The following is an 18463-nucleotide window of genomic DNA, read 5'->3' on the forward strand; positions in this document are numbered from 1 at the left end:
TATTGTCATGTCTGTCTCATGTTTCCTGTTTTATTTTGAAGGAGTCGTGTGTTCTTTGTTCGTAGTATTTAGTTTCACTTCCCCTGTCCTGTCATTAGCCTCAAGTCAGTCAGCTGTTCCCCCATGTGTTCCCACTTCCCCTAATCACCTCCTGTGTATTTAAGTCCTCTGTTTTCAGTGTGTCATTGTCAGGTCGTCTGTTGTCCATGCCATGTTTGCCATGCCATGCCTCGCCTTCGAGTTTCTTGTCTAGGTTTTTCTTATTGTTTGTTTAGATTTCCCAGTTTAGGTTTGTTAATTTTGCTTCAGTTTGCCTTGCCTTTTGTTTGTACCTTTTACCAGCCTCATTAAACGGCTCTCTTTTTGTTATCATTCACGTTTCGCTCCCTGTTCCTTGGAGTCTGCATTTTGGGTCCTTTTTCATAATACATACAGTCTGCCTCCCGCCAGACTGTGACAGTTCAGATTCTCAAATCTATAGCTGCTCAATTTGTTAAAGGTATAAATAGCCTTAGTAGCAGTAGTTTCTGTATTTGTGATTAGAACAGAATTTGCTGTTTAATCAAATATAATATTTTTGCAATATCACTCTGACAATTTTTCCATCACACACAGCTTAATTTTTATAATTTCTCTGGAAACTGAAACTGCAGTCATGTAAAGAAAAGAAAACAACTTTTAATTCTAATGTCTGTAGAAAACTAAGAACAATTTACTGCTTCCATATGAGTTAAGAGGGAAAGTAGATGATCATCAGCAAATGTTAATGTAATATAATATGCAAATGTTGGTGTGCGTTAACAATATGATCAGTAGGAAAGACATTAGCCGGTGATTTTCTGGGAAGCTGTTCATGAAGCTGGGAAGGGTTATAAGGTCATTTCCCGACAAGCTGAAGTCCATCATTCTACATTCTACAGTGAGAAATGTTATTCATTCGACCTTGAAGACAGCTCTTGATTTTCTCAGGAGTGGTTGTCCCAGCAAATTCACTCCACTGTGAGACAGTGACATATTCAGAGCAGTTGCAGAAAACCTGGGAGCTAGATCTCCGACCCACAAGACTTGTCAAATGCCAAATGTGATGGTGTGCCCTCTTTGTCAAATGACTGTTCTCTTGAACTACAGGCAGACAAATTGATTTACTCAAAGATTTGTCTCAAAGTCCACGCTGAAAACTAAATGCACAGCAATTGCAAGATAAAGAATGTTAATATAAGACACTGCTGGCAAAATGAAATTCTACGAAAGTAATAACGAAAATAAAACTAATACATTTCTTGTTGGCCAAAGGTTTTCTTAAAAATGTCCAACTAAGCGCATTTTGATTAACATATGTTACGTTCTTAGTCTAGGCGTGTATGAACGCAACAAGAAGTTGGCCCACTCACACACCACCCAAGCAAATACACAAACAACAATATCTTCTAAAAGTGCTAAGCAGCCATTTATTCGCTTCAGCTGTGAGCAATGCCAAAAATAACAAACAAAACTCCCTACTGGTCCCTGTGCTTTCCTACACAAAATAAACACCAACCAAAAGACAATCCACTTACCTAACTTTCTAACAAAAAACAGGAGAAAACTTAATCAACAAAAATGGCTTCTCACGCCTACTGGACTGCTGCAGTGAAGGATATATACACAAGGTGAACAAAATGTACGATCGCTACTTGACAAGACTATTTACAACTATTTACAAAACTAAGACACTAACACCAGACACGCGAGAGGAACATGGTGGATACACAGACGGACCAGCCAAAAAACAAAGACAGAGGACGCGACTTAAATACACCCAGGGAAACACAGGGAGATTACACACAGGTGGGGAACACAGCTGGGAATAATCAACAAGACGAGACAGAGGTAAAACTGAACACACTCACATGAGACGCAGACCTTCACAATAAAACAGGAAATGAGAACACTACACCAAGATGAAGACCTGACACTGAGAGACAGAATGACACATGGACCCTGAACTAAACTAAACGTGAGATACAACCGAGAACAAAATCCTTAAACATGACATAAAACAAAACACTGACAACATTAAATCATAACACATAACTTTCAAAAGACAGCATTACATGCTCATACTTGCTGCTTGCTTGCAGGAGTGGCTCAAACCTTCAGAATAAAAGCATCACAAGTTGAGCTAAAAAAAACATATAGATTATAGATGCAACTTAAATAATTGCATCCTGAAAAAGTTAAAGAAATTATATAAATGGTGAAAGAAAGATTACTTTGACAGCAGTTATGCGGTAAATATTTGCGTACTGTATTGCACACTGTAACCGAAACTGAACGTGTCTGCATATACCTCAAGTATCAGCTTGGCTAAGTTCAGTTCCTGTTTCATCTTACAAAATTGGTGCCCGTGTTCAAAAACTTGAAGAGCTTTTGTTCTTTTTTTTTTTTTTTTTTAAGCTAAAGGTCAGTAAAAAAATTGAGTTATGTTTATGGATTTATATTTTTTACTTCAAGACCTCCAGGGTGTTTATTTTTGTGCGCATCAGACGCCTTTGAAGAACAAAACAAAAGCAAAAGTTTTGCTTTGAGGGTAATGAAAAGTGTGAGATGTGCTAAAACCCATCCCCTGTCTTCCAGCTTCATGTCGCAATAAAGTCGGCTCTCTGCATTTTGTACTTTTGCTAAAGGACCTTCTAAGAGACTAATTCATTCAAACATGGGAGGATTAATGGATAAGAAAAAATAAGCAGGCTCTTCATTACAGTGTAATGGGCTTCCTGTTCAACACAAAACACTCTGGCTGCCCTTTGATTATTTATGTTGATACTGACAAGACAAGAGCTCTCGACAGTCGCATGTTATTAAATAAATGAATAATAACAAACGAACAAATTATTCATCCTCACAGAAGAGCTGCTCCTCGTGTTCTCCATTATCAAAAGGGTTTAAAATATCAAATATTTGCTGCTGCCTGTTCTTTTCTTTATGTTCAACATCATCTGCATGATGTTTACAAGCCTGGGTCTGAGAGGAGCTTTTTGAGATTCATCTGTGACACAAATAAAACACAATTTGGTTCATTTCTTAATCACATTAGGCTTTATTCCCCTAAGATCTGTTACATTTATTGAATGTAAGGGCTGTAAATTAGGAGAGCCATAAACATGGAATCAGTACACTGAAAAACAATCCTACTTCAGAACCTTGATAACATTTCCAAAGTATTAAATAACGGTGTATGTGCAAGTAACACCTATAAACCAAGATCCCAGGCTTCAGACTGCTCTGTTTCAGACACCAGTCTCCACTCTTGGATCTGTATGATGTCACTAAGAGTGGCTATCCCTATTATCTAGGCACCCCACACCCAACTACCGGCTAAAGCATCTGTTTACAAGGGGCAGCCAACCAGCAAAAACTTTGGTTTAATGGAGAGCTAAAGAAGGTAAACTGGCTTCAGACAGATGAACTGAGGGGCTGCACCAAGGCCAAACACAAACATGGGATTGTTTTGAACTGTAAATCATGCATAGATACTTCCGTGGAGGCTAAAGATAAAACTGGGGGCCTGGAAATGATCATTGTAAGTACAATAATACACAATGCTTTCGGTTCAATAAATGTATTTTCCAATGCTAGCACTATAATTGCCATATTACATTTTATCAACATAGATATCACTGCTGGTCTTGGTTTATTGGGTGGGAAGAATGTATCAAGAATATTTTCTTTTCACACTTTGGGCCCCTTAGTACCAGCAACTGACTGTAGAAAACTGCCTTTTAACTGGAAGAAAACCCTGGCAGAACTAGCTCAAGGAGGGGCAACCAACTAGGGGTGAGGTGAGGAAGACAGGGCAAAGGCAAGCTGTGAAAGAGAGCCTTTAATAGTTATTAATAATTATTAATAACTAAAGATTAAATGCAGAGTGGTGCATAAAAAATAGTGAAATTGGTGAGAGAAGAAGAAACAGTGCATCATGGGAAGCCCACAGTGCAGCATAACTAAGGAAAGATTTAGGGTTAGCCAATCCTGCCCCAATGCTTTGTCAAAAAGGAAAGATTTAAGACTAATCTTAAAAGCAGAGAGGGCGTCTGTCTCCCAAATCCAAACTGGGAGGTGGTTCCACAGAAGGGGGGCCTTAAAGCTGAAGGCTCTGCCTCCTGCTCTACTTTTAAAGACCTTAGATTAGAACCAGCATTCTGAGAGAGAGTGATATGGTACTATGAGATCTTTAAGATAAGATGGAGCCTGATTATTAATGACCGTGCATGTAATGAGAAGGTCTGGCATCAGAACTACTTCACAAATCATTAAAAGCCAGTCAAGTTATTACTTCTGCCGAGGAGCTTATGTTTTTGTAGCATTTGTGTCAACATTATACTAATATGACATAAAACCAGCAAGTTTTGTCTCATTTCACTCTTGTCAGTGTATGTGCCTATGTTAGAGTAACTTGAAAATTTTCAGTTTGATGAAACTGTTGGATGAATTGCACAAACATATGACTTTAAACCACGAGACTGGAGTTTGACCCCTTTGGTCGAACTTTTTAATTCCCTGTTTGGCTAAGTTCAACCATCAAAACCACTTAATTGGGGTTGAAAAATATTATAATATTATAATTTGAGTTAAAATGGCTTCATATCCTTTGTAGTTTTTTGCATATTTGTCTGCTGAAGAGACATCCAGCTCTTATCCAGTTTTTGTTTTTCATTATTCAAGCTGTGGTTTGTGTTTTGTGTGTTCTGTGATTAAAAAGTAAATGCCGTTTAACACAAATGTTTTAATTTCTGATTGCAAATAATTGTTTTTTCCCATAAAGACTGATAAAAGAAACACTGAATGGGAGAGTCCACTAGTTAGAGAAACTGTGTAAAACACCTTAGGAACTTTGACTTTGTATAAACGTACTCTGCTTTATCTGATCTTTGTATTTTCACCCCGTAAACACTTCACTCTTCTCTCAGTTGCATTTACATTTCAAATGAGCTGCTTTTCATTAACATTTAAATTTGGTGTGAAACAATGGCAACTGTTGAGCTTTTTGCATGTTTCTCTTGTTTTGGTGACATTTGGGAATCATTGATGTTGTTAAAGGTTAAGTATGAAATAATTAGACAATTTCTGTTCGAGGAGTGAAGAAAAATGAAATAGAAAACCATCACTTACCAACAACTGAACAGTATTAACATGAAAACTGTCTGTTGACAAATCTGTTTAGGATCGCAGATGCGAATCGTTGGGAAAAAGAAAACTCTAGATGAAAATTAAAATTAAAAAATGCTAAATTGTCACTTAAAGGTTCATGAATTTTTGTATGGAGAGGGCTGCTTTCAGTAAACCTCCTTGCTAGTTATTTTCTGACTGAATAATCTATAGCCAGACAACTCCATGTTAACAACTGTCAGCTTGAAGCAGAGCATGTTGTCAAACAACAAGACAACATGTGGTAACCAAGAGTATTCAGACTTGTTGCTTTAAAAAAAATAGATCTCTTTCAAATTTGGTCTGCGTTATTTTGAGTCATTTCTTTAGCATGTTTGGATAGTTTCTATGAAAACTGACAACAAACAGGGGAAGGTGCTGAAACAGCAGCCTGCAGCCTTTCATCTCTTCCAGGAATTGATGTAGTTTTTCCTCTTTTTCTTGTAGAGAAAAAAAATTATGATATAGTCTGACACACTTCGGATGAACAGCAATGCATGACAAATGATCGAGCATGTTACACATTTTTTTAGCATGTACAGTTTACACAGTTTTTAGTGTTGAAGGTTACTCTAAAGTTTCCAACAGAAAAATACATGCCCCAAAAATTTTCGTTACGGACTCTAACACAGTTAACTTAATATATTATATCTGTTTACAACACCCTGTGATTTATTACTGTTACTGAAGGTCCATGGCTCGAAACCCACGTCGGGTTCGTGGCGGGCTGGTAGCCGAATACTAGCTTTACTTTGTTGTTGTCTTTGTAAAAACATTTTTGGCAGGTTTCTGGTCTGGCTGCTGTGGCAACAATTTTCTCAGTGACAGCTGGATCTCACAGACACATAACGGGTATGGTAGTCCATTCTCCTGCAGCACGGACCCAAGGTCAGAGGGCCATGCCTGTGGAATGCTCAACAACAACAAAAAGAACACAAAACCAATGGCAACCGTAACGCTGCCGCCTGGAACAACAGACTTGTCAAACAAACCCAAACAGTCCTGAGAACTGAAACAGGGAAGTACCGCTGTGTATTCCATTTATTTCAACAAAGTAACTGTATTCTGAATACCACTTTTTCTGTATTCTGAATACGTAACGGCGGTAAAACCCAACATGTCAACACTGTTGTTTGCAAAGCTGCACTGAGAAACAAAACCAAGCACGACTTGTGTAGAACTGAAAGCCTCTTAAACAGCCCAGTAAACAGCCCAGTCGCTGAGTGGTTTGTTCAGAAGGCTTTTTGAATCCTTTGGGCAGACAAGATCAAAATGGACACGTTTGGCCATAATGCACAGCACCATGTTTGGTGGAAACCTATCACAGTATATCCTGTCATGCAACAGGACAAGCTGCTTGATCCCAAGCCCACCTGCAAATCTGTTTTAGGATGTCTGAAAAAGAAATCATCAAGTTCTTTTAATGGCTCAGTCAAAGTTCAGATCTCAACCTGATTGAAATGCTGTGGCAGGAACTTAAGAGCCCTGTGTATAAACAAATCCCTGTAAACCTCAATGAACTGAAGCAACGTTGTGAAGAAGAGTGGGTCAGAAGTCCTCCACAACAATGTGAGAGGATGATAAATCATGTGGTATTATTATTACATATACATACACAGTATTGTTCCTTTTTTCACACCCTAGAGTTCAGTCAACGGCTTCTGCTGCTTCTCTTTGGCTCTGTGCTGTTGGTTTCTATTTTCACTCTCTTTGTCAGGCTCTTGTGGTGCTTCACTATGAAACTCTGCATATGGAATTAATTCATATTGTGAGCAGAGATAGGTTATTAGTAGTGATGAAAACGGACAATAGCTATGTGCTGCTTGAAATATCCTGTAGAATAATAGTAGGGGAAATAGTTATTTGATCATGTTACAATCAGTAAGTCAGTGAATTACAGATATTCCAACTCATTATGTAGCTACACAGTCTTGCAGTGCTGCAAGTTCCTCCTACTTAAGAAGGCATAGATATGGCCTGTAAAGTTTGCCAGTGAACACCTAAATGATTTACAGAAATCTTGGGAGAAAGTAGTGTGGTCAAACACAAATCAAACTCTCTGGCATCAACTCGACCCGCTGTGTTTGGAGAAAGAGAAATGGTGCATATGACCCAAAGAACACCACCCCCACAGTCAAGCATGGATGTGGAATCTTTATGCTTTGGGGCTGTTTTTCTTCTAAGGTTAGAGAACAACATCAGCTCTCACACTAAGGGCCAATGGATGGTGCCATGTAGCATAGAATCTTGGATGAGACCCTCTTTCCCTCTGCCAGAACACTGAAGGTGGGGCATGGATGTGTCTTTCCAGGATGATAATGACCCAAAACATACCACCAAGGCAACAAAGAAGTGGCTAAAGAAGAAGAAAATCTAAAACCTTTTGAAAATCAGTGATTAGGGCTGAAGCTTTGCCATTTGGCAAATGGCAGCCAAGAAACATAAAGGAATTAGAGAGTTTCTGTGAAGAGTAGTGGGTCTTTCCACCGTGCTTGCCAATACAGGTTTCTCCACCAAGTAGGGTTTTGCTTGGGGATCAAATACTTATTTCCCTTTCAGTTCATGAATTTTTTGTAATGCATTTTTTCTTGATTTTTGGTTGATATTCTGTCTCTCTCCATTAAAACGAAACTACTGCAAAAATAGGGACTGTTCATTTCTTTGTGAGCAAACCAGAACAAATTCAGCAGGGGACCAAATAATTAATTCCCCACTGTACTTGTAAATCACCTTCACAAAAGCAAATCTACATTAAATCCCTGTTTTCTAAAAGAAATGCCTGAATAATATGTAAGGGATTTATTTTAATTCAACACACAGAACTGTCATAAAGATAATGAATACATTTAGATGTGTAAAGGGGATTTGTTAATCCCAGTTCACAGGGAAACACAAGCTTGTTTACAAAATGCCATAGTCAAATACAGAATAGATAAATGCAATATATACAAAACATTTGTAAATGTTTAATACATGGGCCTCACACTGGTTCTTTACATACTAAGTGACAAATGGACCTGCATATATTTAGGTGCAAAGACACGCAGTGATACAGCTGGCAGCACACCACAACAATAAGAAGATAAGGGAGAGTGCAAACTTGTTGATGCCAATTAGCATCACAATATTTATTTAATATTGTTGCTTGTTGTTAGATCTCCGTTGGCTATATTTTAATGTTTCGAATCAAAACTGATGTGTTTGCCATCAGGCTTTCCATGATCATTACCTCTTTCCTGCAGGACTGAAAAAGTAATGATACAAACATGTCCTGCATAAAAAATCCTTTGTAGTCTGGAATAATTTTGGTGGATGGATGAGGGGATAAGATTTGCTTAGTTTTTAGCATTATATGTTAGTCTAAATTCAGGGAAGAGACAATGAGGGTTAATGGGATATAAAGAAAAAAGATTTTGCTACTATGTAATACTTGAAACACTGAAAGTTGTCAACACTCGTGCAGGAATTCAAATATTCTCGCTTTATGGACCCCTAGTCATGTTGAAATTAGGATGCAATGGAAGATATAACATCAAGACAGTGTCGCCCATTTTTTTTCTTAACTCAATTCGATATGTATTTATGAAGATATGATCCAAAGTGCTGCGATAAAGAATCCTTCCAAAAAGTCCTGGATCTTGAGCATTTCCAAAAGTTAATAACTTCTAATTTGGGCCTTGCCCCACCTCTGGTAAAATGCAAATCCATTTATAACATTTTGAGTAATCATGCAATCAAACAAACTGAATCAATCACATAACCTCCTTTGGCGAGGTAACTGAGATCATAGGTAACAGACTCTACTGATATTTACAACATAGGTGTTACAATACTGTTTCACAAAGTACCACAACTATTAAACCACACGTAAAATGATTTCACAGTAGTTATTTTTGTAACAGGTGCAAATAACAGGAAGCCTAAACATCAGAATAACAGATTGTCATAATTAATTTATCATGCACCCACAGCCAGTAACAATGGACCCTTAAAACACGCACAATCACTGAAACGCTTCATGTCTCCATGAAAATTCACGAAGAAATGCTGAGAGCTTCATCATCTGTCATGTTGGACCTGTGGGTGATGTGATAACTGACTTCTTCTTGCTCTGTGACCGGTTCATTGCACTCATGGGTTGAATTCTTCATCACACTGTAATACATCGGCACATTGTACTCGGCCTCCCTGTGGCCCCAGGGGCACTTGCAGAGCTTTTTGAATGCAACACGAAACTTCTGAGACATGAGGTTATAAATGATGGGGTTGATGGCACTGTTGGTGTAGATGCACATCCGGCAGAAGAGCAGGAACCAGGTGTTGTGGTACGGCGGGTCAATGAAGGAGTTGACCACTACTAGCGTTCGGTAAGGCATCCAGAGCAGGGCGAACAGGATGACCACAACAGCCAGCATCTTTGTTATCTATTGGGACAGCAGAGGAAGGAAATAAGGAATAACAATGAGGAAGAATACAATTATGTGAATTATCTCAGCAGACATACTGCATGCCATGACTCAGAGTTTACTGTCAAGTGAGTGTTGTAGAGGATGCCCAATAAGAATCAATGACGCACATAAATAGCTCTAAGGCTGTACATAAGGACAGGATAGGTCAGTTTGCAAACATGCTTGCAGTGAGAATAAAAGAGCCTGTCAACCACAGTGAGAAAGTCTGCTATCACAGAGAGCCAAATGATAAATAATACGTTGATATGAAGATCCTAGCACTCAGTTTAAGTCCTTGAAGATATTCATAGTGTTTACTTTTGCAAATTAGCCCTGAAGACATTTGTTAATTAGTCTCATCAGTGAAGGCTGATGGGACTTGTGAGTACCTTTTGGCTATGAACAAATAATTTGGACAAATGAAAATTTTGATTAATTGTTTCCTTAGGCTAGATGAAAACATAATTGAAGAACAAAACAATTACAGTCCACCTCGAGGGGGAAATGAGTGGCCAATCCAAATGTCATGGCAAACACTCTAATAGTTTTCTATTAGTTCACTCAAAACCATAAAGGTCAGGTTAGCGGGGATGGCAGAGACTGGTTTCCTCCTCTGGGAATACTCAGTGTGTTTATGAACTATCTTGTCAGGCTGTTGAGTTATTTAACTGTGGTATAGCCAAACCAATCCACAAAGCCACTTTGAACCCAAACGAGCACCCTATTAGGATTGAACCTAAATCTGTTTTGACAATTAAAAATGGATTTTTATTCAGAACCACTCAAAAAAGCCCTTTTATTACTTTTATTTCTTTTTTCCTCTAAGCTGCTTGTCTTTATAACCTTAGCAGTACCTGTTTTCTTGCAGAGACTGCACCCTTGTTGGCCTTGTTGGTGGTACTGGAGTGCCCCTGGTGAACTGACCCGCCTCCGGCTCGGTCGTTGAGATGCGAAGGCAGAGGGCTCATGAACAAAATCCTGGCAATGAGCCCATACAGCACAGTGGCCACAATGAGAGGGATCACGTAAAACAGAGTGAAGTCCAGGAAATAAATTGGCATGTAGAGGCTTCTGGAGACACGGTAGCCACAGGTGACGACCACCCCGTTGGTATAGACGGTTTCATCTGTGTCCACTAAAAAGAACCACATCGTGCAGTAGAGCGAGGTAAAAATCCACACTCCAGCTATGATTCTCTTGGCTCGGGAAACAGTACATAGGAACTGTGCCTTTATGGAGTGACAAATAGCAATGTATCGTTCAATAGTGAACGCTGTGATGGAGCAGGATGACACGTTGATGCCCAGGTACTGAAGATAAGTTATACACAAGCATCCTGTGTAGCCATATATCCAGAAGGCTACAACATCAGAGATATTAGGCAGGCCTGCAGCCAGGAGCACAATGAGGTCTGCGACAGCCAAGCTGACAAGGTAACAGTTAGTCGGGGTCACCATGTGTTTAGTGCGCAGAACAACCAGCACCACCATGATATTCCCAGCAATCCCAACTCCACAAATGAGCATGGTCAAAAATATCGTTATGACTTGTTCTTCAAGAGGGTTCAGAGGCATTTCTGTCAGATTTACAACCCGACTGACATCCTGAAAGGTGGTTGTGTTGTTCTCCATCTTGCTCAAGTCCACCTACCAATATTCAGTTAATCTTCAGGGGCAAAATGGGAATCCTCAAGGCAAAAATGTGGAGAAACAAAATTATTAGACAGCAGTTTTGCTTGCAAGGTGTTAAATATTACAATTCACTTTTTGTAAAAGCCTTTAATTCTTGTCTGGATTTCAAAAAGTTTAATACTCCCTTGCACCTTGATCAAAAGAGGCAAATCATAAGAATAGTTTAAAATTAGTAAATAAATAAACAAGAAGTCAAATTCAGACAAACAAACAAAAACATAATCTCTACACAGAGTCCACCTGAAGGTTTTCTGGTGTAATGGTGGCCTAAAGGCAACAAAACACAATAATACATTATAAGATGAACAAACATAAACGTAAATAAACAAACATGAGCATAGACAAATTGCTTTTGTTAAACAATGACCTAAACAATAACCTAAGTCGATTAAGTTCAAGCTAGTTTAGGTTAAATGAGGCATTTTGTTAAGGTTACACTTTTTAAATAATAATACTGTGTGAAATGTTTAGTCTAGCGCTTTGTTGACCCATTCACTCACTTTAATCTCATCCCTATATGGACTCCTGTTGCAATTATTCTGGCACAAGGCTTGAAAACATCACTTTGTCACACTTCATGAAATAACTGTAGCAATAAAAGTTCTGTAAACGATAATAGATTTTAAAAAATAGTCCTAACAGCCATCAATACACACATTAAAAGCAGCAACTTGATTTAAAAAGGTGCTACAATTATGCTTCTAAAAAGCTAAACTTCCATCTTCATAAATGCTAATGTTGTCTTTATTCAGCTTATTATTAAAACACTGGTTTTATTTCATTCTTGGCTGTGATTAAAAATATGTAGCCCTCAAAACTGAAATGATTGTTCACCTCTACATTAAAGGCCATCATGCACACCAAATCTATAATTTCCAGCAACGTGACCCTTTAAAAAAATCTCACAAGGCAATGCTGCAATATAAATTTAGGGTGATCAAAACTGTGAGACTTTCCCAGTTCCCCTACAAATGCCGGACTCTTCGGGAAAGAACAAAAATGCACGTTTGGATTTGATTTAGTTCAGGGAAATAAAATAATAAGATAATAATGGGAAAAAAATTGGCAGCTTACCATCATTTGTGAAAGGCAGTGCCCAGGTGCAGTATCCCAGGAAATACAAGTGACTGCTTAATCCTCTTTCAGAGTTGCTCCAGTCGCCCACATCTGTCTCACTCGCTCGCTCTCTCTCCCTCTCTCTCCTTTCCCAATATACTCCTCCCTCCGTCTCACACCATTATATCCAAACCCACCTCCTACAGTCACCACGTAAAAATCAATTTCATCTTACCATCCAAGCCCTGAATATCATGTCAGCTTCTGTGGCTATAACCCTGTAATTACTGAAAGAACAGCGTAGGTACCATGCAATTCAACACACCATCCACTGGAATGATTGAACATGCAATTAAAATAGCACTAATTGCAGTATTAAGTACAGCCTTTGTGGACACTAGATGCAGTTTAGTTAACTCTTCTCCTTGTATAATTTACATTAAATTCTCCAGTTTTCTAAAGTGTGTAGAATTAGAATAATTCTTCTCCCCAGAGGGACAAACAGACACAGACATCCTAAGATTAAGAGTCTTGCTATTCCCATGATGCACATTTGGGAACGCTTTTACAGCTTCTGGCATTATACATGTGTGGGTAGATGCTGATACTGTTAAATTGTTGCACTCCCCATAGCAGAAAAAACAAAGTAATGTAAACACTGGTCATCCACAAAATCAGAAATGATTGAAAACAGATTAAAAAGCTTTTTGACCCTCTGTCTTTGGACAAGGCTGTCACTGAGAATACTAATGCACAGCAGATTCTTGGATTTTCAGTCTGCAGACTGCATGTAATGAATATGTAACAGTGTCAAAGAAGAAAAAAAGTTACAGAACAGGTAATTTTCTGATTGAACTGCTTCATGTTATGAAAGCTTAACGAGGATTATAATTAATGTGTTTAGAAGCCCACATTATTTGTCAAAGATATATGTCAGATTTCATGAAAAATATACATAAAAAGGATGATAAAGGGATTTATTTTATTTTGTTTTATTTATTATAACACGGGAGTAATAACTCATAATATCAGAGAAAATCTGAATAATTTATTATTATCATCTCTACGCTGCTGAGACAATTGTGAAGTGGCCAAAAGTCAGGAGTAAAAATAGACGATGAAGAAGTCTTCTATTAATATTCTGGGATGAGGTCTTAAAATAAACCCTCACAGCCTCATGGGAATTTAAAGCAGGAGCATACTGATATGCAAAAGAGAAAGGAAATAGGGGCACTGTGATTAAAATAAGCTGGCGAATCATTGGACATGTGGATGAAACAGATTCATTTAATCTATTAAAGCTATTCAGGTCAGTACAGTGTTCAAAAAACTGTAAGATCCGACCTGTTACTGTTCATTTCCTGACAGAAACTGCTACCTCTTATTAGTCTTTGTCCCCAGCTGTCCAAAGCACCATAGTGGCATCTAGTGGGGCTGAGTGGTAAAAAAAGAAAGAAGGCTAACTCGCAGAGAAATAAAAGAAATAAAAGAGAACACGGAAAACATTGCTCTGTGATGATATCATGGGGGGAAAAAGTTACCAGGCGAGTCTCTGTCCAAAACAAGATGCAGATTCAGCAGAAGTGCTGGTGCATCGCTTTGAACCACAGGCGGGAGGTTTGAAGAGGCGTTTGTTGACTCGCTTACAGAGGAAAGGTGTTATAACTGTGACTCATACACAGGATGCACTGTATTCAGTTTACATTTTGCAAAACAGAAACAGAGAAGACCACCGAATGATACAGACATCAAAGAAAACAAGAAACAGTCACTTTAGCATCTGGGAGGCTTTACCTTCAAGATCAGTCAGCGGAGGCTTATGATGCTTCAGCTTGCTGAGGCCCACTACACAAAATAAAAATGAACTTTTTACAGGGCATCATCGGCAATATTAAACATAAATGTTATAAATCCAACACCTGGACCAAAAATAATTACCTTTAGTCAGATCAGTGTATGTGCAGGTAAACCCTGTGAGCCAAAAGGTCAGGATTGAGACAGCTCTATTATTTCTACTCTTGTACTCTTGCGTCAGCCTTAATATGACACAAATACACAGCTCTGTGGGCATGAACCTTTTGTTTGCAAAAAATCAAAAAAAAATCTACAGTTGGCTTTGATGGGTGTGAGTAGGGATAGAGAATAAAGAGAGGGGCTGCACCAAAGCCCAGTATAAGATAACTTTTTGAACTGTGAATCAAGCAAAGCTATTCTATTAGAGTTCGTAATTAAAAGTATGGACATAGACTAACAGGACAGATCATACCAATATACAAAATTACACATCCACACAACTTTGGTTACATCACAAAGTGAAAGTACCACTAGATAAGTTGATCCAAATGGTCTAAACATGCAACCCAATGTCATAGCAGTCGATTCATTAGCTGTTACATGTCATTCAAATTTGCACATGAACAGAAATGTCCCCTTTTTGGTGTTTTTTATTTTTCTTCACGTGCATTTTCCTCATCAAGTAAGCTATTCTCTTCTCCTCCTGCTTTCTGAAGAAGGATGCAGAGATTTTTCTGCGTAGCCGCCTTGCATAAACCTCAAGGAAAACCAGAAAGTAGCTCATCAGCCAGAGACATCCCAGCAGGAGTGTGACTCCCAGGTTTGGAGCTGAAGTTGTCACATCACAGAGAGATGGCCCAGGGCTGAAATTCCACTTGTAATCCCTGTGGAAGTTTACCAGCTCCCGTTTGATGCAGGATTGTGGGATAATGCAAAACGCAGGGGGGAACCACTGAACCTAAAAGCAAAAACAAATTTATAAAAGACTCCAATAAGCCAAAAAGAAAAAAAAAAGATTAAATGGAACGAGTGCTGTCTTACCTTATAATTGACACTTATAACAGCAGATGTAGGTGGAAAGTCCAGCAACCATGGTGCAATCATCTGAACTATGTAGTACACAACATGATCCAAAACTACTATTAGGGTTATTGCAATGAAATATAAAGTTACCACAATCAGTGATAGGAAACAAGAGGAACATTCCTGACTTATTACTTTACAGTTTTCAAGATTGATTTTATTTTTAGCTGGCCTTTCATTGATTGGCAGTTTTTGCAAGAGCTCTTTGGAGATGTACCCATTATCAAAACGAACTGATGTCAGATAAGATTTCAAGTAGCGTGCAGATTCAGCGATCAGCAGTGCAACAAAGACGGCAGCAAGAATCCGGTTTGACAGCAATTTGTATTCTCTGAGGAGGTTCCTGGCATGTGAGAAGTTGACCTCTATCTTCCCAATTATCTTGGTAAACATGCTTTTGACATCAGACACATCAATATGTGTGTAATGATCCAAAGTCCTTAAGTTGGTAACAATGCTCAAGTCCTCCCACTTTACTTTGATGGCTTCTTCAACAAGGTCTGTCTTGGCTTTGTTCAAAGGTTCAGATGAGTTTAATAAAGTCTTTGCAAAACCCTCAGCAGTGCACTTCAGGATGCGTGCCACTGCTCCCACATTTACTGTGATATTAGGGATGACATTCAGCACCAAAATCATGACAGAGGCCGTGATGAGGAGTTTCCGTCCTTGTTTGGTGCAAACTGTAGGAAGGATCATTGTTAGCACACAGCGCAGGGGATGGCACAGGAAGGAGACCAGAAACATGCTCACACTGTAGATACTGACAGTTTGAACCGATGCTTCGTAATCATATCTCAGACTCTTTGACAGCCAGTGGTGAAGCAAGCCACCAGTAACACATGCAAGTGTGAAACAGAGAGACAGCAGAGTGAGGATGTCTCTGCCCGCAGGAGAAGGTGCCGAGTAAACGTCCCAGAGGTATGACAGCAGAGACGTTAAGGCCTGTCTGCAAGATCCTGCTCTCTTTCTGAGGAGAAAACAATACAACACTTTCTATTTAGAATATTTAAAGATTCATCAGAGAAGTGGCTCTAAGCATTTCTAATTAACACTTAACAGCGCAGAAGTATTTGTCCACTTTCTAATTTTTTTATTTTTTTATTTTTTTTGCATATTTGTCACGTTTCAGATCGTCTAACAAATCTGAATACTGGATAAAAACAACCCAAGTAAATACAAAATACAGGTTTAAATGATAATTTCATTTATTAAAGGAAAAAATACCTACCAAACCTACCTGGCGCTATGTAAAAGAAGTAATTTTCCCCCTAAATCACAAATTACATGATCAACTACATCTTTTGGAAAGGTGAATTCTTCCTCCAAGCCCTGAATTGTTAGTCCAGTTGAATCAAGAAATCACTAAACTAGAGCTTGTCTGACAAAGTAAAGTAGGCTAAAGCATCTCAAAAAGCAACACCTTATGCTCAATCTAAAGAAACTCAAGATCAGAGGAGAAACAACATCACTGATATCTATAAGGCTAAAATATTGAAACATATGCTTAACTAAAACATTACTTTTTTTCCCGTCTGCATGTGATCATCACAAAAAAAACAACAACATGAAACTATTTTTTCCCTATTGTGTTATTTTACAAATAATGCATTTTCAATGCCTGGGTTTGTAAAAGACACACTGGAAAGCAAAAGTTTAGTAATAATAATAATAATGATGATGATGATGATGATGATGATGATGATGATGATAATAACAGTTAATTATAAATAATTTAATAACAACAAAAAAAAGAGGATCAACTCCTACCTGACAGGCAAAACAAAATTTTCTGTTATCATCTTCATCCTCTCTAAGAAATTATGAGCCTGAGAAAATAAACAGGAAGTGTTGGTGGACTGTAAAGGCTAAAAAGGGGAACTTTGCGCAACAGTCACTGTCATGTTGGTCGCCTACAAGTTCCACGTGGGAAAATAGAAAAGATAGTCCCTCTGCATCTAAACCACACATGACACAAAATCATATGGAGAGCATGACACACTCATAAGCCCGATGTGGCAGGTCACACTAACCAAAGTGCGATTTCAGAATGATTTGATGATGGTGACACTGTCAATACAAGTAACAGAGCCCTTTGCTTATAAATCCTCTTCTAAACTGAAAATAGTTTAGATGACATAACACTTTTGTGTGTCATCTGTCCTCTGGTTTGTCATGTGAATATAAAGCTGTTTTGTAGTTGAAAAGGTTTCTACCACTGAAATTTTACTTTCTGTATTGTGTCAACTGAACTTGGGTGGGAATAAGCTATATTAGGTAATTATATGTAGCAACAACTTTTTGGGGGGCTATTGAATGAGGCAAGAAATCCATGAAGGGTTACTTCATAATTGTATATATTAGGGGGGGAAAAAAGCATACCCTTCTTTTGCCCATCAGAGAAGTAAAAATGGTGGGAGGGAAGTGCGCTGGGGGTAATTTGGGTTCTGTAATTTGTCCCGGGACTGGAGATCAAATCGCTGACCTCATTGATAAATTTCCCATGTTGTTTCTTGAGGATAAGATGACTGCTTTCGTCAAAATAGAGAGATGAATGAAAACCATAAGGAAAAAAGATTGTTGGGATTTGACCGTTTCAGACAACTTTACTAAACACTTATAGAATGAAGGGACTGGTACTGAGGGGTACTCCTTTTCATCATGATGTAAAGTTTTATAAAGTTTGATTTATGTGCTTGCTTGAATTTATTTTTATAGTAACTGTAACTTCATAGTCAGTAGGTGACTCCAAATTTGGCTTGCCAAAAATGTGTTATATATGTTACTGAAAAAAACGAATTAAAGGACGAACAGTCTGGGTTTGTTTAGTTTCAATCTATCAGTTGTTTTATGTAGTGCCTTAAAACTACTGCAATTAGTCACTCATTTTGGCTGGACTTTGTTTTTCTCTTTTTGATCCAATTGAACATCAGAAAACATCAGAATTGCATCAAGTTTAAACAAATAAAAGCTGAAATTCAGTAACCACCCTGTGTTTTACATTTTGTCCACTGCGTCCTTAGTTACTCGGTTTGGTGGAAGCAATGCCAAAAAAATCATAAGGTTCCTGGGAGGTGTCCTGAAACTGCAGACAAGCTAATGTTACATCTTCAGTCCGTAAGCCATGTTTTATTTACCTACCAAATGGACTATAATTTTCACGCAGGTCTTGAATACGCAGGAAGTTTATTGGCACTGTGTCTTGGG

General features: G+C 38.4%; 2 protein-coding genes across 3 annotated transcripts; both read right to left on the reverse strand.

Moving 5' to 3' along the window:
- Window positions 1-8879: 8879 nt before the first annotated feature.
- Window positions 8880-12432, reverse strand: LOC116317204 (thyrotropin-releasing hormone receptor). Its single transcript, XM_031735897.2, has 3 exons — window positions 12401-12432; window positions 10490-11322; window positions 8880-9611 (listed from the first exon to the last, which is right to left on the reverse strand). Exons 2-3 carry the CDS (start codon window positions 11264-11266, stop codon window positions 9222-9224), a joined length of 1167 nt encoding a protein of 388 aa, XP_031591757.1. The 5' UTR covers window positions 11267-11322; window positions 12401-12432; the 3' UTR covers window positions 8880-9221.
- An 866-nt stretch (window positions 12433-13298) lies between these two features.
- LOC116317203 (osteoclast stimulatory transmembrane protein) lies at window positions 13299-17092 on the reverse strand. Of its 2 annotated transcripts, XR_005609679.1 has the most exons (4): window positions 17027-17092; window positions 15218-16226; window positions 14321-15134; window positions 13299-14227 (listed from the first exon to the last, which is right to left on the reverse strand). XR_005609679.1 is itself a non-coding variant. In XM_031735896.2 (3 exons), exons 1-3 carry the CDS (start codon window positions 17062-17064, stop codon window positions 14784-14786), a joined length of 1398 nt encoding a protein of 465 aa, XP_031591756.2. In that variant the 5' UTR covers window positions 17065-17092; the 3' UTR covers window positions 13299-14783. The 2 variants fall into 2 exon arrangements, 1 of the variants encoding a protein (XP_031591756.2); XM_031735896.2 differs by having other exon boundaries at window positions 13299-15134.
- Between the last annotated feature and the right edge of the window lie 1371 nt (window positions 17093-18463).

This window comes from Oreochromis aureus, linkage group 20 (genome assembly GCF_013358895.1).
Source record: "Oreochromis aureus strain Israel breed Guangdong linkage group 20, ZZ_aureus, whole genome shotgun sequence".
Lineage (NCBI taxonomy): Eukaryota > Metazoa > Chordata > Actinopteri > Cichliformes > Cichlidae > Oreochromis > Oreochromis aureus.